General features: G+C 41.4%; 1 protein-coding gene across 3 annotated transcripts in view; it reads left to right on the plus strand.

The window, feature by feature from the left end:
* The window catches only part of CARD11 (caspase recruitment domain family member 11), a 131,236-nt gene that overhangs the window by 65,734 nt on the left and 42,644 nt on the right, over window positions 1-22,858 (plus strand). For all 3 annotated transcript variants that reach the window (XM_027874772.1, XM_027874774.1, XM_027874773.1), the window contains 6 exons: window positions 11,843-12,055; window positions 14,294-14,431; window positions 16,457-16,782; window positions 18,116-18,295; window positions 21,651-21,803; window positions 22,615-22,740. In XM_027874772.1, the coding sequence (XP_027730573.1) occupies window positions 11,843-12,055; window positions 14,294-14,431; window positions 16,457-16,782; window positions 18,116-18,295; window positions 21,651-21,803; window positions 22,615-22,740 (1,136 nt within the window). The remainder of the gene's footprint in view (window positions 1-11,842; window positions 12,056-14,293; window positions 14,432-16,456; window positions 16,783-18,115; window positions 18,296-21,650; window positions 21,804-22,614; window positions 22,741-22,858) is intronic.

Raw genomic sequence — 22,858 nt, forward strand, 5'->3', positions numbered from 1 at the left:
TGCTGTGATAAATGTTCCTCTTTAAGGAATCGAGGTCTGGGTCACTGGGTCACTTTTTTAAGAGAATGGCTCTCTTTAAGGCTGCTGCTTCGACCACGCAGCCCTTGTGGTCCTTACACAATGCCGCAGCTCCAGAGGCAGAAGTTCTCTGGAGACCTGGAGGGTGAGTGTGTCCCATTACCTCCTAAGGCTCTCTCTGATGGGATGTATTTCATCTTTTCAAATCATCTTTTTCCCCACCTTTTGCAACAAGTCCTTTCAATTAGGTGGAGATTTCTTCAGAATGATTAAACTCTCCATATCAAGCAGCTCACTCCAATTACGCAGGCAAATCAATTAATCAAACACACATTTACCTAACTGGCTGCTAACCCCCTTTCTGTTCCAAAGATTTTATTCAGTGGCAGCTCTTTGAGATTCAAGGTGGCTGTTGTTCTCCAAGTTCAGCATTGCCGGCTTGGCTCAGGCTAGAAAGTAGCCTCTCTGCCTGAGACTGAGAGGTCAGCTCAGTTTGGTGTAATGTACGATTTTTTATTTTGTTTTCAAAATGTCTCTACCTTACCAACTCCTAAAATGGCAGCGTGTGGGCTCCCTATTGGTGTTTGATTTCACCAGATACTTCTCAGCCTTAGTCTTCTTGTTTTTTTCTCTCCCTCTCTTGCCTTCTCTCTTCCCTCTCAGGAGCCCCAGTTTGGGCTGTCTGCACATTTAGAGATAAACGATACTTTAGATGTCATCCAATTCAACTCCTACATTTTACATACGAGGAAACTGGGGCCCCGTTACGTCAAAACCATGACTCAGGCAGGGCAAATAGGGTGTTACCCCTGGTGCCAAAATTTAGAGTGTGCCGATAGCACCTGCACCCTTTCAGCAGGCGGAAACAACTGAGTACCTAGTAAGCAGGAGTGATTAGTTAAAATAGCACCAGGAAGATGGACTCCAGGTGAGCTCCTCTCCAGTCCCCATCTCCTAGGAGGAAAGAATCAGCAGCTGCAGTCTCTTGGTATCCAAAGAGGAGATTCTCTCCCACCGGGTGTTAAGGGCTCTTTCCCCAAGCCCAATTTTTCTGTCACGGGTACTAGTTTGTTTCAGCTATGGACTAAGAGACTCGTCCAATTTGGTGCAGGGAGTAGGTAGCAAAATTGGGATTAAAATGTGGGTTTTCTGACTCTAAATTCAGCAATCTTTCCATTGCCTCACCTACTTTCTTCTTTCATTCTCTGCAGAATGGGGCACAATGTTCTATTTCTTCCCCTATTGTTGCTGAAACAAAAACACAGCCCTTCTTTTCAAGTTTTCTGAGGAATTTTTTTTTTTGCTATTAGTAGCTATAGAAAAACCCAGAAGCTTAACAAAATAATAAAATAAAAAGAGTAGTGATAAATTATAGGAAGTCTTAAAAGCCTAAAATGGTTGTAAGTTTTCCAGGTCTTCATTGAAATGCAACTATAATGAGATCAGTTAGGGTTTTTTTTTTTTTCCCTATCTCTTCTCCCCCTCTTCCATGAGCCATCCCTTATAATAAAGAATAAAAAAGAGGGGGTAAAGTTCAGCATAATTAACCAATACATTAACTAAGTTTGACATGCAGCATTCTATACCCATAATCCCTCACCTCTGCACAAAAGGGAGGAAGGTGTGCTCTCCATAGATCAGTCCATGCTAAGCTTCCTTCGCATAGCTATCTGTTGGTTCTTGTCTCTGGAGTCAGTCCTCTTCTGAGGGATCAATGGGACAGTCGAGGAAGATCATTACTGAGCACAGATTTCTCATCCTAAAGTTTAGTCACAGGTTAGCTTGTCTGGCATGGCTAATGGGACTCTAAGCCCCTATTTCTAATCTTGGCCTTAGTCTGTCTGGGTTGGGAGTTCCATCAAAGCCAGTCAGACTTCTAACCAAAGTTAGCGTCTTGTAGGCCTAGTGGTCTGGTGGGATTTTTGGCACTTATTTCATGTTCTTATTCTAAATGTGAGCCCCAGATTACCCTTACTCATGCCAGGCTTCATTGGATTGCTGCTCTACAACCACATTACGTTGCAAATGCCTTTCATCTTCTCCTAATAAGGACCTCAGAAGACAGACCTACTTGGGTACACATTTAGGGAATAAGCTGATATCACCCACTCATAATAGCCTCCAACCTGTGGCAAACTTACCAGCTCAGAACTCAAATTGGAAGCCCCTAACTCCACACAAATACACACCTACTAGAGCAGAGCTATAATTAGAAATTTTTATACCCAGGCTGGCCCAGTACTTAGAGTTCCTAACTTGAAGTCAAGATTTATTAGCTATATAGGCTTGGCTTAACCTCTCTGTACCTCAGTTTTCTCATCTGTAAAAAGGGGATAATGATTGTACCTACCCTCAAGGGTTATTGTAAGGTTCAAATGATATATATCATGTCGATGGTTATTATTGTTGTCATGGTAGTGATGGTGGTAGTGGTTGCTGTTTCTGTCGTTGTTGCTGTTGTTGTTACAAGAAGGGGAGAGAAGACGCAGTCTGCCTCAGATACAGTTGCACTGAGAAAGGAGGTGGCCCATCTGCCACACCTGTCTGGTCTGTACTTCCACAGCATTGTCCATGATTCTATCTTCTCCATCTCCTAGGAGGAAGGAATCAGAAGGGTATTGATGGCAAACAGGGAGGGAGCAAGAGGAAGAGAATGTAATAGCGGGAAAGTTGGCCTTGTGAAGAATGTGCCACAGTGACAGGACTCTACACTGGGCAAGGCAGTAGGTGATAGGGGCCGGCAAAAGATTATGGGGATCAGGGACACAATATGGCTTATAGGAAGAAGTATGGTCCCACGTCAGCACACTAGGACAAACCCCTGGAAGTAGTCTTAAGGCTCATCCCATCCAAGATACTCAATTTACAGAGGAGGGAACATAATGACTTGCCCAAAATTACACAGGTAGTAAATAGCAGAGGCAGGATTTGAACCTAGGACCTCTGTCTCTAAATCTAGTGCTCTTGGCATCCCAGTGAAGAATAACGCATTAGACAAAATAGCCTCTGAGATCTCTTCAACTCTGAGACTCTGGTTTTCAGCACATTTGCAGAACACAGATGGCTTAGGTCCCGAGTTCAATGACTAAACAAGTATTTCTTGCCTCTGTTTCTCAGCTCTGCCCACTTCTCCTGATTCTCAATGATGATTCATCTTTCAGGTAAACCCTACAGAGTGGTTTTCAAAAAATATATATTTTGCATGCATAATCATAATAGATGACTCCCATCAAAAGTATTTTTCTTTCATTCAGTATCCATACCCTTCAGGAGAAAAGAGTTTCCTTTCACTGAGGCTGTAGAAACACAAACATATATGGTGCTGGATAATTGAATTTAATGAATTCTAGAATCTTGGAGTGAGACAACGGAGGTCATAGCAATGGTCCCACTGTACTCTGCCTCAGCCAAACTGTGTTTGCCACATCTGTTCAGGTCAGGGCCCTCCATTTTAGGAAGGATATTGATGAGTAGGAGAACTTCCAAAGGAAAACAAGTAGGATGGTGGAAGTGCTGATGCCAATGCCCTAGGAGGCTTAGTGGAAGGGATGTTTATCCTGAAGAAAAGAAAAATAAGGGGGAAGAGATGTCTATTTTCCAGAGAAACCATATAGTATTATGAGAAGAGTACTGGGTTTGGGGTGAGAAGGAAGACTGTCCTGAAGAACAAGGATGGTGGGGGCAGCTAAAAGCTGCCCTGGAAAGCACCGGCCCTGGAGTCAGGATGGACCTGAGTTCAAATCTTGTCTCAGACCAGACACTTGACACTCACTAGCTGTGTGACCCTGGGCAAGTCACTTAACCCCAATTAACTTGCCAAAAATAAAATAAAATAAAAAAGAATAAGGATGGTGAGAGGACTTGAAAGCCAACAATACAAAGATCGATTGGAGGCACTGTTTTTGGTGTTTTGGTCCAGACCTGTCATTTCATTGATCTGAGGAATTCCCTGATGAGGCAATTCCCTCTACCAATGAATAACTCCAATTGTTCTTCAACTTAAAGCTTTAGGGCATTGTCAGGAGGTCCTGAGAAGGTGAGTGACTTGCCCAGAGTCACCAGTACATGTCAGAGTCAAACTTGCACCCAAGTTGTCCTGACTTAGAGGCCAGCTCTACCTATACCTCTTGCTGCCTCACAAAGAATGTTTAACCCGGAGAAAAGAAAGGGAGGGCTAGAAGGAAGTGGTTAGCAGTCTCCCAGGTCTTGAAGGGTTGCAAGAAAGATGAGGAATTAGGCTTGTTTTGCTTTTCCCCAGAAGGCAGAACTCAGAGCAAAGGGCAGCATAATGAATAGACAGTGCTGGAATTAGAGTTGGGAAGACGTGAGTTCAGCACCTACCTCTGATATATCCTAGATGTATGACCATGAACATTTCTCTGAATCTGTTTTCTCATCTGTAAAACGAGGCTTATAGCACCTGTAATACCTACCTTATATAGTTAGGCAGCTGTGTGGCATGGTGGCTAGAATGTTGAACTTGGAGTCAGGAAGACCCGAGTTTAAATCCTACTTCAAACACTTACTAGCTGTGTGACCCCGGGCAAGTCACTTGACTGCTCTGTGCCTCAGTTTCCTCACCTGTAAAAGGGAGAGAATAATTGCAGCTACCTCACAGGGATGCTGTGAGGATCAAATGAGATAATATATGAAGTGCTTTTTAAGCCTCAAAGCACTATTTAAATTCTAACTTATTTTTAGTGTGAAGTCCAAATGAGCTAATGTATGTATGCATGTAATGTATCTTGCAAGATGTGAAGGTCTATATAGATGGAGACTTTGATAACTCATTCATCTGTCCTCAAGTATCAACATAGAATAATGATGATACACCAAAAACTTTTCTAAAAATATTATCATTCCTTAAAAGGGAGGAAGTTGGAAGCAAAGTAAATTGTCGTATCTCTTGTAAATGCTGCACCTATAAGTGAATCCCTTAAGAAAGATATCCTATGAGTTTTCCCCAAACTTGGAACCAAGTGCCTAAAGGCTGCAATTGAAATCCAAAGCGGAAAGAGAAAAAGGAAAGGGAAAAAAAAAAGAAACAAGGCATTATCAATAATAACTGTTTTGTCCTTGGTCTTCTTACACATCTGCTTCGCGGCTAATTTCCCCGTCTGTGAAGACACAGGGGAAGCCAGGTCTGATGCACATCTTTTCCCAGTTTGGAGGTGTTGCTCCTATCCATCTTCCCTCTCCTGGAGATTGACTAGCTAGCTGTTCCATCAAACCACCGTGCTGCTTTTTAGTTGTTCAGTGGGCTCATGACTAGCTGGAGTGCTTGGGGTCAGAAAGGCACCTTTTGGTCCCTCCATTATTTGCTTCTTACCCTCTCCCATCTACTACACTCATCACAGTTGCTGGGGAACAGTAAGTGTGGCTACCCTTCTTTCAGTCACTGTGCTGAAGAGCTATAAGGAATTCAAGGAGACGGTGACCTCTGGAGATGAGCATCTCCAGCATCCCCTGTGGCTGAGAGTTATTCCCAGACCAGCATCTTTGACAGCTCACCATGATCCTAGCTGACACACGACAAGAGCAACCTTTGTCGGCATAGGGAGATCTAATGTCACATGCAATTAAGAGCCCAACCCGGGCAAGTTCCTGATTAAACAGCGGTATTTGAGGACAGCTGGAGTTCCTAATGTGCATGAGCGAAGATGTCTTTGCTTAGCCTCCTGTGGTTATTCCTGTAGTGGGACCTGCCTGCCAGTTGTCAGAATCTGCAGGGGAATCCAAGAGAGGTTCACCTTGGCAGTGTGCTGTGTCCCTCCCATATCCCCTTTACCATCACTCTTCCTACCCTAGGGTCTTCTGATTCTTCCACGGTGGAGAACCCACTATGTCTCACACAAGCCAATGAAACCCTGCTGGGTGGTTGGAGTGATCTGGTCATACATTAATAATGGTCTTGGTGAGGAACCAGCAGAACCTACCAGTCACTGTAAGAAATGCCACCTCTGGGAAATTAGAGCATGTATGCCACGGCGTGTGGCTGCCGAAACCTATGGCAAGCTGGAGGCTGAAGACATAATTCACAGTGAAGGGAATTCTTCTGGGCAAAAGGAAATAGTTCACTGCTCTTGACCTAATGAATTAGTTACTGATTAAAATGTCCCCACTCCACAAAGCAGAGTTGCTGAAGAATCCAGGTTGATTTTTTAGGAAAGCCCCAGAAGGAGCTTCCAAACTGAACAGGGCTAACCTCAGAGGCACCCAGCTGACCTTTTCTCTGTCCCCAGTGTCTGGGGGCTCATGTCTGTATTTTCTGGAGTTTCCCTGGGTAGGGGCAAAAAGGCATTCACTCCAAGTGCTTCCTGTCAGCTGTCCATTCCTGTCATCATCAGTTGGAAGGAGTATGGAAGACTTCCCCTCGGGATGGCCTGCTTTTCTAAAGCAAAGTGCCATGTTGAAGCTTACATGATCCATCCTGAAGCCTGTGTCATTCTCAACTCATCTGGCCACCTTCTTGGATAAAATGATTTAAGGGGCACCAAGAACCTTCCTTCTTTCCCCTTAGACCTCAAATCACCCAAAATAAACTGGGGCCTAGACTACATTATCAGTTTGAAGGGGAGAACCTAGACCCAACTGGGAAAATGTAAAAATCAGACCTTGTCGCAGAACTCTTAAGAGAATTCCATCTTGGAATGTGAAGTTTCAGAGAATTCTATACCTGGAAATTGCCCTTTGGTAATATAGCCAGGGTGATTGGAGACTTCTTGTTGGATTGGGACACCTCTCATGGAGCAAAGGGCTCTAGCCCTTTGCTGAGAGACGTGCTTTGCTGGAATGACACAGGGATCTCCTGATGAATCTCCCAGGCCAACAAATCAGGGGTTTCCCTGATCACCTTGCTATACTTTGGACACACAACCCCACTATGGAACATCTGCCACCTCTTCATGAAAGCTACTTGCCAAGCAATAACAAGGAAAGTTGGAAAATATTAAGTAATGCCTGTGTCATGTAAAATGGATGGTATAGAGCACAGAGTGCTGACCTTGGAGCACAGAAAACATTGGTTGGAATCCTATCTTTCACTTATTAGCCTTGTGACCATGTCCAAGGGATTAACCTCTCTGAGCCTCAGTTTCCTCATCTGTTAAATGGTGATGATAATACCTAGAGTACCTGCTTCCCAGGGGTCTTGTCAGTTATTGTTTGCTTGGTTTGTTTCTTTCAGTGGATGAAATCTTGGTTCCCAAACAGTCTGGTTTAAGTAGCTCAGACTTGCTTACCCTTGAGTATTAGAAAAAGGTGTCTTATCTGAGGCTGAACAGTGGGGAGTGTCTGAGAAAAGCCAAAGGCTGAAATACTACCAACTGAGGGAGCAGTGTGGCCACAGTGAGGGTAACAGTTATCTTTCAAAAGTCTGAGCCCTTGATTACTTAGTGGAAAGCATTTGAAAGTGTCCTGGCCCAGGATCTGGAAGCTGAGCACTGGCAAGGACAGGGATGGGATTGGGGCTAAGTGGTAAGGGAGGCAATGTCCTACAATAGAAAGAGCTTTAGACTAGAGAGAGCCCTGAATTCTGGCCCCAGATTTGTTGATAACTAGCTATGTGACCTCGAGCAAGGCACTTTTACTATTTATTAGGACATCTCCATTTCCTTAGCTGTACAAGAGAATGGCTGTGCTAGATGATCCTTAAATTTCTTTTACAAATTCTGTGATTCCATGAATAAAGCCTTATTAGAGACTCTGGGATGCTGACTGTGATCCTTAACATCTCAAATCTCAGTTTCTTCATCTGCAAAATGGAAAGAATTGTTGTTCCAAGGGTCAAGTGGAATTATGTATTATTTAAAGTGCTTTGCAAACCTTAAAGCACTATATAAATGTCATTTATTATTATCATTATTATCATCATCATCATCATCATCCTAAATTGATTCTTGGAAAGTTCAGTAATGACTTTCCCATAAAAGCAATAGCAACTTCTTCAGGAACAATCATTCCTGGTGAGTAATATGATGGAGTAAAAACCCCAGTCATTACATATTTCTGCAATAAACTCTATGAATTCCAAACTTTCTTCTAAATAATAATTCATTTTTAAATAGCAGTTTAAGGTTTACAAAGAACTTTCCTCACAACAACCCTGTGAGGTAGGAAGTGTAAGTTTATCATTCCCATTTTATAGATGGAGAAATCGATGCCTAGACAGGTGAAGTGATCACAAAAACCATTGAGTGTCTGGGTGATATTCGAGGATGAAGTGTGGAACAGTGGAAAGAATGCCTGCTCTGAAGAAAGAGGCCCTGGATTCAAGTCTGGCTTTTGATGTTTGTTACCTGTATGACCTTGGGCAGCCCCTTAACTTCCCTAACCTTATTTTCATCATTTCTTAAATGGGGGTTGTACTAGTTAGGTGACCTCTTCAGTCTCTTTCAGCTTTAGATCTGTGAGTCTATGAAATCCTGACTCCAAGGGCAGCCCTTGATGGACTGTCATATTCTTGTCTTTACATCCGTTTCTACCTTTGCCCTCTTTTCTGTTAAGTACAAACAGAGCCCTGAGAAAAAATTCTGGCTGGATAGAGATCATCCTAAATGCAGAGAAGTAACAGGTCTGTGAAGCCATCCCTGTAATATTTCTTCACCCAAGGGCAGCCGGAGCTGGTAATTCACATTCTAGAGATCAACTTTCAGAGCTGACACCTCTCAGATGAGCTGTGGACAGGTAGCCTTTCTGCACAAATTGTTTTCTGACAGAGAAGCCTCCCTGTGACTGAGACGGACCAGTGGGTTCATCCCTCGTGACGGGGAGACCTGAGTCAGATTCAGTTATGATGAAGTGGGCGGGGGGATCAGATACCCCCGGGGAGGGGAAAGTACTTTTCAAGGTGCGTCTTGAATTTTTGTTGTCTTTATTAAGATCTGCTTAGCCAGAGAGTCCTTTTAAAATGACAGAAAATGACATAGGTATCTACTCTCTTGGTTTTCAAGTTGCATCAATCTCTCTGTCAGTCCAGATTATAACAGATGTGCCTTTTAGCTTACAGAAGTTGCACTGAGCTGGTATCCTCATGCTGGCATTCTGATGCCACTTCCAGTCTGTGTACATTGACCCAAATATGAATAGTGTCTTATGATGAGTGGGGTACTCATTAAATACACAGGTTTAAAAAACAACAACAATTTAACAAGTATTTATTGCATGTCGGTTATATGCCTAGCATTGTCCTAAGCATTGTCATTCAGTTCAATGCAACATGTATTTATCACATGCCTACTGTGTGCCGGGCAATGTACTGGGTGCTAGGGATTTCTTAAAATCTGGATCTGTGATCTCATTGGGAAAAGAAACTCCTTGCAAAATTCTGCAAATTATAGCATTCAGGAATTGCCTGCAAAACTACTAGTCTGATAATGTATTGGGACATGTTTAACAAACTGAATAAAAATACAATACAAAACAGATAATGCTGATTTGTGGTTTTCTAAGTTAATATGAGGTGGCAGGGATCCATTTCTATCTGAGTTTGACACCACTAGCCTGGGATACCAAGAGGCGAGGGGACTTGTCCAAGGTCATGCAGCCTACATGTAAAATAATAACTAGTATTTATAGAAAGCTTTAAAGTTTTGCAAAGCCCTTTACATATGTTATCTCATTTGATCCTCACTATATCCTTATGAGGTAGGTCATATTTACTAATCTGTAAGATTAGGGAACCAAGGCTGAGAGAGAGTGAGTATTTATCAGAAGTGGGACAAACACCCAAGTCTTCCCTGCTCCAAGGCTCTATCTGCCATGCCTTTCAGAGAAGTCAGATAAGACCAAGAGGCGAATAGTCCTTGTCAATAAAAAGCTTTCATTCTACTGGTGAGTGAAATCAGAAGTTGAAGAAAAGTATAGATCTAAATAGAGGGATATGACAAAGGACTCCATTCTTTACCTTGGGAAAGGCTCATTTTCTTGAAGGAGGTACTATGGAACACAGAAATAGCTCCACTGAACTGGAGTCAGAAGACAGGAGTTCAAATTCCACCTTGGCTGCCTGCTACTTGTGTGACCTTGGTCAAGTCACTTAATTTCTTTGAGTCTCAGTTTCCTCATCTATAAAAACTGAGGGGATTGGATTAAATGGTCACTGAGTTGCCGTCTAGCTCTAAATCTTACAAACCTCCTTTCTTCCTACTTCACCTTCCTTTTCTCCTTGGATACCGAAATTCTCAGTGTTCACATTGGTCTTGTTCAGGAGCCAAAACTAACATTGATTCATGCCCAAGTTGGTCAAAGTGGTTTGGAAAGAAGCAGCTTTAATACTCCCCCTCACCCCAAAACAACCTCTTTCACCAAGCACACCCGAAAGGAGAACTTTACATTTGAAAAACACAAGCCTACATTGCAAGCGAAGGTCACACTATAAATAACTTAACTCATCTAGAGTGGGTCTATTGGTCAAAATGCCTCGTATTGTTCAACTGTTTTATAAATTAAATCTTGAGATCCTTCAGGACAAAGACCATGTTTCTTGTTTCTTCCATAGCAACCATATAGGACCTTGTACCGATTACATATGTGTGTGCATATGTATATGTACATATATATGTATACATTGTGAGCATATAATTGTGTGTACATGTATGTATATATGTATATATACATAGATGTACTGTATATGTGTGTATATATATTGATATAGTTGTTGTTCTTTAGTCATTTCAGTCATTTACGACTCTTCTTGACTCTATTTGGGGTCTTCTTGGCAAAAATACTGGAGTGGTTTGCCATTTCCTTCTCCAGCTCATCTTATAGATGAGGCACTGAAGTAAACAGGGTTAAGTGATGTGCCCAGGGTCACACAGCTAGTAAGTGACTGAGGTTAGATTTGAGCTCACAAAGATGAGTACTCCTGACTCCAGGCCTGGCATTCTATCCACTGTGCCACATAGCTCTGTGTGTATATATGTATGTGTGTGTATGTATATATATATATATATGTATATATATATATACACACACACACACATATATATATAGATATATACATGTACATATATCCATACACATGTGTTTGTATATTGCATGTTTATTTGTATAGATATCTGTATGGGTGAACATATATGTACATACATGTACATATGTGTGTGGATAGGTATTCAAGAAATCTTCCTTGAATTGAATTTTCTCAGGATGTAGGTTGATTAAAAATAAAGTTTTTTAAACTGTCTTTTTTTATATGAAAGTGATGAAATTTATTTACTGCCAGCAGGCTACTTTGAGTGGCCCCAGTGGCTGGATATTTGACATTTATATAGTGTCCCAAAAGCCTTAGTGCATTTTAAAGCTTTCATAGCTTTCAAATGAACTAAGACTTTTAGGAGACCCTGTATAGTGCTTCAAAGTTTACAAAGTGCTTTACATTATCTCCTTTAAACCTCCTAACAGACTTGTGAGATAGATACTTCAGGTGTTATTATTCCTATTTTACAAGTGAGGAAACTGAGGCTCAGAGAGGTAAGTTACCCAAAGACACATAGCTAGTAAGTGTCGGAGGTAGAATTCAACTCAGATCTTCCAGGTTTCGAGTCTAGTATATTATCCACTTTTCCAGGGAGCCTCTGACTGAACTATAAGCATCCTGAGAGGGGTTGAAATTCAGCCTGCAGCCAGGCAGCAGTGTTTTCTGTGCAGTGATAGCTGAATCAAATGAAAATGAACCTGTGACCTTGGGTTTCAATGGCACTGTATTTAATTTGCTTAGCCAACTGGTCCAGCCAGACTAATATCAGTTAAATGGGTGTTCTCTGTGTATTTTAATTATGATTACTGGTGTTTTGTGTGTCTGTGTACGTGTGCTTGTGTGTGAAAGGAGGGGAGCCAGAGATGGGTGACTACATGGAGACGCTAAAGGATGAAGAAGATGCCCTTTGGGAAAATGTGGAGTGTAACCGCCATATGCTAAGCCGATACATCAACCCAGCCAAGCTGACCCCTTACCTGCGCCAGTGTAAGGTCATCGATGAACAGGATGAAGATGAAGTGCTCAGTGCTCCCATGCTGCCTTCCAAGATCAACCGATCAGGTAACCTCTTTCCCAGACATCATAGGGATGGGGGAGGGAAGATCTAGTTACATTAGATGACAGCTGCAGCTGTTGGTTGGTTTTCCCAAAGTAAGGTTAGGGTTCACCAGGCATCCTCCAATGTGGTTCTTCTTAATAGGAGAAGATAATACTGAGGAGAGAAAGCCACAGGTAAGTTGGAAGTAGGAGAATATATTAGAAGATAGGGTAAGGATTATGGAACATGAAGAGAAGGAAAACCTAAGTATGAAAAGTCAAAGGATGTGTTAGCTAACAGTTAACATCTATGGGAGATAAAATTTGGGAACTATTTGTAGATCATTTCATTTAGTTTGTAGAGCACCTGGTGAATTCCTTCTCACTTGTGGGCCCTCCAAAAAAAGCTACCTTAGTCATGACAACTAGAAAGCCTGTCCCTGATAAGGATGAGGTAATAGATATCTATTCTATAGCCAAAGTTATTAGATACCATACTCAGTAGAGGGAAAGCAAATAGAAACCAGTCAGAATGTTCAGACAAAAATTGTCTATTCTTCTGACTTTCTATGTTTATTGCTAATTTGAAGTCCTTTGTCCCATACAACTACCTAATTTAGGATTAGAAAATCTGTTATTAATCCTATTAACAACTTATAGTATTCTATACTCTTCCCTATCTACTCGCCCCCCGAAAAAAAACAAACCCTAACCTCCCAAAATACAGAAGATATTTATAAATTGAGATTATGTAGTCCACCTTCCTCTGAAGATACTCATTGACTGGCATGCAAATGATATTGAGCAAAAAAAAAAAAAAGACCAGTGGAAGCAAAGTTATCACATTCTACTCTATTGGCCCACCGTCTTGCCTTTATTATGTAGATACATCTGCAAAAAGAAAAAGACCCTCGTTTTGTGCAATATTCTGGCTAGCACAAAACCTGCCTCTCTCCCTACATTTAAATTTTTCTTGGAAAAGCTAACCAGCATGATAGTCACACAAAATATATGCATGCATGCATGCTTATCTCCCATACACATACTCCTCATCCAATGTACTCATCATTTTTCCTCCCCTTTCCCAGAGAATCAGAAGCTATACCATAGTAATCTTGATCGATGGGACTCTTTGGTCTCAACCTCCTTCATCTGGTATCTGCAGTCCTCTGGGGAGTCACATTGGTTATGTTGCTTTCCAGACATCCAAGTCCATTTGCTTTGCTTCTCTTGAGTAACCTTTGAGGCCAATTCTCTGGAGTTTTTGGCAAAACTCAAAAGTGGTAAAATTTGCCAGCACAGTTTTCCTGCGTGAAGAGGGAGCTAGTTGATTGGCTACGGCACTTGGGGTCGGCGACATCCAAGTTTAGGCCCTGCCTTAAACATTTCTTAGCGGGGCAGCTAGGTGGCACAATGGATAGAGCTCTGGCCTTGGAGTCAGGAGGACCTGAGTTCAAATGCGACCTCAGACACTTGACACTTACTGGCTGTGTGACCCTGGGCAAGTCACTTAATCTCAATTGCCTCACCAAAAAAAAAAAAGGAAAAACTTTTCTTAGCTATGTGACTCCAGACAACTCATATGACCTCTCTCTGACTCAGTTTCTTCATCTGCAATATGAGGGTAATAATAGGACCTACCTCACAGGGTTGTTATGAAGAGCAAATGAAATAATATATGTAAAGTGCTTTGTAACCTTTCAAGCACTGTTGGAGCCAGATCAAGGTGGATCAAGCTGTTTGGCATTCAAATATCTTCAGAACTTAGTCCCTGCCCCTCTACCTTTCCAGTCTTCTTATGCCTTACTTCCTGCCACATACTCTTTGATACAGTGACATCAGCCTTCTCAAACAAGACACTCCATCTCTGCTCTGGGCATCTTCTCTGGCTGTCCCCCTTGCCTGGAATGCTCTCCCTCCTTGTCTCCACCCCTGGCATCCCTGGATTCCTTCACTTCTCAACTAAAATCCCATCTTCTACTGGAAGCATCTCCCAACTCCTCTTATTTTTAGTGCCTTCCATCTTATTGTTTCCTATTTTTCCTATATAAAGTTTGTATATATTTGTTTGCTTATTATCTCCCCCATTAGATTGTGAGCTTCTTGAGGGCAGGGACTGCCTTTTGCTTCTTTTTCTTTCCCATCTTTTAGCACAGTACCTGGCATATAGTAGGCACTTAAAAAAAAAGTTTGTTTACTGACTAACTATAGAATGTGGTCTCATGGCTTCTATGTCTTTTGTCATCATATTGTTTGTCTCAGGCCGACTATTGGACATTCTTCATACCAAAGGAGAAAGAGGATATGTGGTCTTCCTGGAGAGCCTGGAGTTTTATTATCCAGAACTCTATAAGCTGGTGACAGGGAAGGAGCCCACCCGAAGGTTTTCTACCATTGTGGGTGAGTGGCATCCAGGCTCGGTGGGTGGGGGCAAGAATGGATGTGTGTATAGAGGAGCAGCAATTCCCTATCTGTCTGCAAGGCTCTGAAGCTCTGACAGGCTTATGAATATGTAGAATTGTGACGGGGCAAGTCAGCTCAGGGAGAGGAACCCCAGCTCTGCTAGCTACTTGTTTGCAAATATTGGCAGAAATTAGGTGCTGGGAATTAAAAACAAAAGCATAATGAAATAGGATGTTCATGGAGCATTAATCGGTCACAAGGTATCTGCACCAGCAGCATGGGACAGTGGAAAGAATGCTAGGCTTGTCATCAACAGACATAAAACTAATTATCTATGTGACCTTGGATAAATCACTCACCTCTATGATCCTCGTTTTTCTCATTTGGAAAATGAGGTAATATTATATGACTTCTAAGATCCCTTTGAGCTCTAAAATTCTAAGATTCTGTAATCTAGAGGTTTGGGAGTATGCTTGATCATCGAAGACCTGAAAATTACCCCCTCAGCATCAAGGTCAAGTCCTGTGGTGATGGTAATTCACCTCTCCCTACCCCATAGATAGACAGGCAAAGAAGATAGATAGATACATAGATACATAAATATAGATATAGACATAGGTAGGTAGATACAGATAGATATCGATATATCTGTATCTATCTAGATAGACATAGACAGACAGACAAGCAAATGGGTAGATGGACAGAGATAGATGACAAATAAATAAATAAATAGATAGATAGAGATAGGTAGGTAGATATTGATATATCTGTATCTATCTAGATGGATAAAAATAGGCAGATATAGATAGACATTGATGTATCTGTATCTATTTAGATAGACAGACAGACAAGCAGGTAGAGAGATATAGATAGATAGATAGATAGACAGACAGACAGATGATAGATGACAGATCGAAATAGGTAGATATAGACATATCAATATGTCTGTATCTATCCAGATAGACAGATAGAAATAGGTAGATATAGATAGATATTGATGTGTAGATAGACAGACAGATAGACAAGCAGACAGGCAGAGAGACAGAGATAGAGAGATAGATAGATAGATAGATAGATAGATAGATAGATAGATAGATAGATAGGTAGGTAGGTAAAAGATGAAATGACTGAGGAAACAAAGGTTTGAACTTCCAGGAATATTGATTTCTCAAGCAATGCATGCCAATTGCCTGACAAACTGGGACTAGACCTCTTCAGCTTAAGGCTGGACCCCAAATACAGGGAGAGACAGATTTTTATACATTAAAAACAATTAAACAAGACCAATTAATTAAAAGAAAACAATTAAACAGCATACAAAATTAGGTAATATGATTTCTAAATAGAGGAAAGATTAGGGCCTTTCCAAGTTGACAGGGGAAGAACAGATAGGTTCATTTCCCTGAAATCAGAAAAAGAGGTGGCCTACTCCCCTCAAGTGTCTATCTTCAATCAAAGGAACACAGAAACAATAATTGCTTGACCAACATGGGGCCAGTTTTCAGATAAGACATGTGGGTTGCTGAGATATATAAAACTCAGTCTTTGTATCTGACCAAGTTTTCTGGTCAGCATAACCAAGGCCCGGAGTTAAGGGTTTCTAAGCAGCAGGTAGAAGTGGTCCAGCTTCCCAGCCATGCAGAGCTAGGTTCAAATAATGCATAAAGTTTTCTCACAATTCACACAATTGAATAAAGTTTTCTCACAGGATAGAAATTGGACCAGACTCACAATTCAATAGAAAAGGGAACTGAGCTAGCTCCATAATTGAGTCACAAAATGGAGTCAGTGTGGTTCACTTGCTATTTTCATCCCTTCAATAGATAGACTGATAGATACATATAGATAGATAGATAAACAGAGAGATAGAAGGTAGGTAGGTAGATAGGAGAGAGAGGGGGAGAGAGAGAGACAGAGACAGAGACAGAGACAGAGAAAGAGAGAATATTCTCTACTATCTCCCATGCTCCATCCTCCCCTGGGCCTTAGAAAATGACATGCTGTCTTTTCCCTTTTCTCCAGTGGAGGAAGGCCATGAAGGCCTTACTCACTTCCTGATGAATGAGGTTATCAAGCTGCAACAGCAAATGAAGGCCAAGGACGTGCAGCGCTGCGAGCTCCTGGCCAAGTCTCGCCAGTTGGAAGATGAAAAGAAACAGCTGACTCTGACCCGGGTGGAGCTAATGACTTTCCAGGAGAGGTACCATAAGATGAAGGAGGAAAGAGACAATTACAATGATGAGCTGATCAAGGTGAAGGATGACAACTACAACTTGGCAATGCGGTATGCCCAGCTAAGTGAGGAGAAGAACATGGCAGTGATGAGGAGCCGAGACCTCCAGTTGGAGGTGAGATACACCTGGGGCTGGGCTTAAGTTAAGAGAGCACAGCAACAATGGTAGTATCCTAGTAGCTGCTACTTTTACATTCTGCTTGACGAGCTAAGGAAACTTTACTATGGGCGGCAGTTTGGTTGAATGGAAAGAGGCTGTCTTTAGATTTAGGGGACCTGGGCTCAAATCCAGTTCTGCTGCATACTCTCTGTTTGATCTTGCACAAGTAATTTTCCTCTCTGGGTCTGAATTTTCTTACCTGTAAAATGAGATTAGATGACCCCTAATGTTCCTTTCAACTCTAAATCCATCTTTCTGTGTGCTCAGATGCTCACATCAGGGTTCATGGTCAATACAGCCCTGTATAGGTATATGCTACCAAGGAGAGGTTTATGTTTTGTGGTGGCATAGAAAGAGTGCTAGCTGGAGTCAAAGGACCTGGGTTCAAATCCCACCTCTTCCACTTATTACCTGTGTGATCTCAGACAAATTACTTCACCTTCATAGGTCTCAGTTTCCTCATCTGAAAAAGCAAAGAATTAGGCTAAATGACTCCTAAAGTTTCTTCCAGCTCTCAGTCTTGTGATTTTATGACCTATAACCCTATGACCTCATGAGTGGGGAATGAGAAGGGAATAGAAACTTTTTTACCTTGAATTAAAAGGAAAGGTTTTATTGTGATCCTGACAAAGCATTCTATGAAATTGCCACATGAACTATCCAGGTACTATACTAGGCCTGTCCTACGCCTAGTTATTTTTATGTTTGTCTACCCTATTAGAGTGTGAACTCCCCAAAGGCAGGGACCATTTTCACTTTTCTTTCTTCCTTCCTTCCTTCCTTCCTTCCTTCCTTCCTTCCTTCCTTCCTTTCTTTCTTTCTTTCTTTCTGTCTGTCTTTTTGTATCACTAGTGCTTAGTACAGTGCCAGTCACACAATAAGCATTTGGTAAATGCTTGTTGGCTGACTGCCTGACTGTATTTTCCTGGGGGGCAGGTTGACAGTAGAGAGGCTAGAGTAGAATTCAGTTATATGAATTGTGTATTATAAAGAGACCTGCAGAAAGCATTGGTGTCCTGTTCTCAATGCGTATTGGTCAAGAATGTGCCAACTGCCAAGGCCATTTGGACCTGATTAACTGGAAAGGGTGAATGCACAAGCTTATTCATGAAGAGGGCTCTCATTCCCATGGAAACAATGAAGGGGCCTGTGTAAGAAAAACCATATTAACACAGGTAGTCGGTTTGCAGGCCGGTCGTACGTAAGGGTTTGTAGGTGAGTGTTTTGTGAATCACTCATGGTTTCTTGGCCACTTTGTTTTCTGCCTGGCTTCTTGGGGGTGCCCCAGATTGACCAACTGAAGCACCGTTTAAACAAGATGGAGGAGGAATGCAAGCTGGAGAGGAATCAGTCACTCAAACTTAAGAACGACATAGAAAATCGGCCCAAGAAGGAGCAGGTTCTGGAACTGGAGAGGGAGAATGAGATGCTGAAGACAAAAATCCAGGAGTTACAGTCGATTATTCAGGTGAGTGCCCTTAGTGGTAATCTTCCAATTTGGTCTTCCAAGGAAGACCAGTACAAGATAATATAGAAAGCACATCAGGGAAATAAATTTGTCCTTCAGGGTTTGAACAAGTTCAGATTTTATATGCATGTGTTCAGGTATGCATGCATATATGTGTTATGAGTATACCCGTGCAAACACACATATATATGTATGTGTGTATATACTTACATGTATAGATATAAGTGAATATGTATGTATATATATTGTATGTGCATATATAGGATATTCTAAAAGTCTTATGCAGTTTTAAGCTATTAAAGTTTAACATGCATATATGAATAGGTATGTAGATAAATAGACAGTAGATTTGTTTATTATAACCACATCCAGTCTCCAACATTGGTCACTCTACATCAGTTTTCAAAAAAAAAAAAAAAAGAGGTTAATTCTGGGGCCTACAGGATGATGGACTCAATTTCAGTTGCCATGAAAATCCTAAAAGAGATAGGCTTGTGAGTCCTTTGAAAGAGGATAGGGACTGGTTTTTGTTTAATAAAAACACATCATGCCAAACTAACTTTATTTCCTTTTTTGAGATGCTAGATCTGAAAAATGCTGCATTTTAACAAAACATTTGACCATATATTTCATTATGACTTCAAGAACAAAATGGGGAAATGAAAGCTTTATGATGCATATGGTTAAATAGAGATTGAGTTTGGACGATGACTCTGTTGGTGAAAATCCCTCTACCACCTGCTGATGAATTTATAGCCATAGAGTACTGCCCAGAGCACCAAGGTGACTTGCCCAGCCAATTATCACACAACCAAAGCAGCCTGTGAACCCAAGCCTTCCTGGTTTTGAAGACCACTCTGTATCCACTACACCACACTGTCTCTCATAGTTAAATAACCATGCCCAAGAAAGTTTTGCTTATTGCATCGAAGTCAACCCAAGGGGAAGGAAGTCTCTAATGCTTTGCCATTAGACTTTTTCCTTGGCCTAGTCCCCTTCAACATTTTAATTACTTAGGCTAAGACGTAGAATTTGTAGATTACACAAAGCTGAGAAGGATAGCCAGCATATCAAATGAAAGCATCTGGATTCAAAATTATCTTGATAGGCTCAAGGCTTGAGAGGCTAAGTCAAAACTAACTAGAATGGAAGTTTCTTGATGGTAGATACTTTCATTTTTCTCCAGCACTTAGTCCAGTGATTTGAACATAATAGGTGCTTAATATGTGGTTGCTGATATGAATTAGATTTTAAGATGAAATTTAATGGAGGATAATTGTAAAACCCTGAATTTTGGCTCCAAAAATTGCTGCAAAATACAGAAGTTGGCGGGGAGGGGGAGAGACAGATTACCTAGCTTAATAGTAATTTATGCCAAAAAAAACTTAAGGGTCTCAATATGAGTCACCAGTATGATATGACTATAGTAGGCTAAATTAATAGATTCATAGTGCCCAAAATACAGCATGGTGAAGTGGAAAGAGCTGAATTTGGAGTCAGGAGAACCCAGGTTCAAGTCTTGCCTCTGATACACACTATCTATATGATCATGGGCAAGAAAGACTGCAAGTTGCAAATGACTTCCTGATTGGCATTGGTGGAGAGTTTCCACACTGAGAGTTCCCTGCATTGATGAAATCACAAGCTCTGTACATATACACTTACATATATTCTCTCTCTCTCTGCTCAGAAAAATACAAGCAATAATCCTATTATATTCCATACTGGTCAGACCACATTTGGAATATTATTCAATCAGTCAACAAACATTTATTAGGGGTTTTACAATGTGCCCGGCACCATGTTAAACATTGTAGATACACAAAAAGGGCAAACAATATCCCTCCCTCAAGAAGTTTTAATGGCGGAGACAACATGTAACTAACTAGGTACATACAAGATAAATTCAGAGTAAATAAAAGGTAATCTGATAGGGGACAGCACTAGTACCTGGGAGGACCAGAAAAGGCCTCCTGTAGAAGGTGGGATTTGAGCTGAGTCTTGAAGGAAGCCAGGGAAACTATTATGTTCAATTACATAACTCATTTTAAGACAGGCATTAACAAATCACACAGTGTTCTTAAAAAGGCAGCTAAAGGGGGTAGCTAGGTGGCACAGTGGATAGTGCAACGGCCCTGGAGTCAGGAGGACCTGAGTTCAAATTCAGCCTCAGACACTCAGCAGCTATGTGACCCTGGGCAAGTCACTTAACCCCAATTGCATTACAAAAAAAAAAAGGCAGACAAGGTGATGAAGGGACTCAAAACCATAGCCTGGAGAAGAAAAGATTTGAGAGCTATATGGTACTTGTATTCAAATACTGGAATACTGGTTGGCCCATGGAAGAAGAATTAGTTTGAGTCTACAGAGCTCCAGAAGACAGACGTCACACTAATGGTTTGGAATATTTCAATTCAAAATGAGAAGGAACTTCTTAACAAAGCTATATAAAATTGAAATGGGCACCTCTTTTAAGTAGTGAGCTTTCTGTCCCTGGAAGTATTTAAGCTAAGTAGCCTTAGCTTACTTATCTAGCGATCAAGGATTCTTAACCTGGAGCCTGGGATTTTTTTTTTAACATTTTAATAACTGTATTTTAATATAATTGTTTTTCTTTATATTTTATGCATTTAAAATCATTATTCTGAGAAGGGGTCCAGATTGCTAAGGGTGTCCTATAACACAAAACTGTTTAAGAATTCCTTGGCTTAATGATCACTTGTCAGAGATATTATTGGGATGATTCATATTTCAGATAGGGGTTAAACTAGATGCCCTTTAAGATTCCATTGAGCTGAAGAGTCTTTGATTCTATGACATCGGTGGGGTCATGAGTTATAAACCAAATTAATTCATCCCCCTAAACTACCCATAACAGAAGTGGGGGAAAATGTGTTTCGTCTTGCTCTCTCCTCCATTCTTTCACCCAAGATTGCCTAGCCAATATTTTAATTTTTTCCTCCTGGCGGAAGATGAATACTGGGTTAAAACAGGGCAGATTAATTGATATTTCGGATGTAAAGTCTGGAAGGCAGATCGGCTTTCTCATTGTTGTTGCCTACAGAATGTTTCAAGTAGCTGCAACTGCTTCTGTCAGCTCTTGATAAGAGCCAGTGCAGAACAATGGGAGTCAAGATATTCCTGAGAAGAGGTGGGTTTTATTCACCTTTCCAGGTGATAAACTTCTTAAGTGATAAGCTTCTTAGAGATCTCAAGAGACTTCCCCTCCTTCCTCACTTTCCCCATTACAAACCAGGCTATCTTTATGCCTGTCATTCTCTCTTGTTCTCAATTCCTTCCTGTTCCATTTCACTTACCCCACCTACAGCTTTAAAGGCTTCTTTCTTCTTTCCAGGCTGGAAAACGCAGCCTGCCAGACTCAGACAAGGCTATTTTGGATATCCTGGAACATGACCGGAAAGAGGCTCTGGAAGATAGACAGGAGCTGGTCAACAAGATTTATAACCTGCAGGAAGAGATGCGTCAGGCTGAGGAGCTAAGAGACAAGGTGGGAATTAGACCAGCTAGGGAGGGGCCCAGGGTCCGCACGGGCTTCTCATGCTTCATTGTAGTTGGGCAAATGGGGGATGGCCATTCCCCTAGTGGAGTACAATTTCCTCTGATTTGTCTTGATAGATCTTTTTGCATATTTGTTTGGTACCTGGATCTGTCCCATTTGCCTGAGATGAGGATAGTTCCCTCAATCCTGTTCCTTTTAGCTAGAGAGGACAGATTGTTGTAATGCAAAAAGGATGGCTTTGGATTCAGAGGGCCTTGGTTAAATTCCCAAAAAATCTCTTTGGCTTTAAGCAAATCACTTAACCTCTTTAGGCCTTGGTGTCCTCCTTTGCAAAATGAATGGGTTGAGGTAGATGTCCTTTAAAGTCCCTTCTAGATCTTAATTTGTAATTCTTTGATCTGGTGACATGTTGTTCATCTTTCATTCTCAAAGACCAATGCCATCATGAGGTTGATATCTTAACTTGCACGTGAATTGGATTCAAGAGAGGCAGAGGTGACATGACATGTGCAGTATGTATGGTTACTTTCTGATATACAGTAAGACCTGAACCACATGTTACTACTCTGGACCTCAGTTTCCTCATCTGTGAAATGAGGGAGTTCAACTAGATGTCCTGTAACATCCCTTCCAAATCCAAATCTCTAAATCTCTGAATTGCAACATCCTGTTAGCACCAATTGAGCCAAGAGCAGTGGACTCTACCACTCTTGGAGGAGGAGAAACTAGGAAACTCTTGTCAGTTATGACCTATTGATTATTTGATGAGTTTATCAATTTCCCCATGTCCTTCTCATAGTACTTAGAAGAGAAAGAAGATCTGGAACTGAAGTGTTCAACTCTGGGGAAAGACTGTGATATGTATAAACATCGAATGAATACTGTGATGATACAACTGGAGGAAGTGGAGAAAGAACGAGACCAGGTACCTGACACAGCAACCTTTCCAGAGAGATAGGGGTGGCTGACAACTCAGAGTTCCATTTCCATCAGTGGCTGGATGTACTGACCTCAGAATTATGTGTAATGGGACCAGAGGAGTC

Source organism: Vombatus ursinus, unplaced genomic scaffold (genome assembly GCF_900497805.2).
Source record: "Vombatus ursinus unplaced genomic scaffold, bare-nosed wombat genome assembly UNPS02014807.1, whole genome shotgun sequence".
NCBI classification, from domain to species: domain Eukaryota; kingdom Metazoa; phylum Chordata; class Mammalia; order Diprotodontia; family Vombatidae; genus Vombatus; species Vombatus ursinus.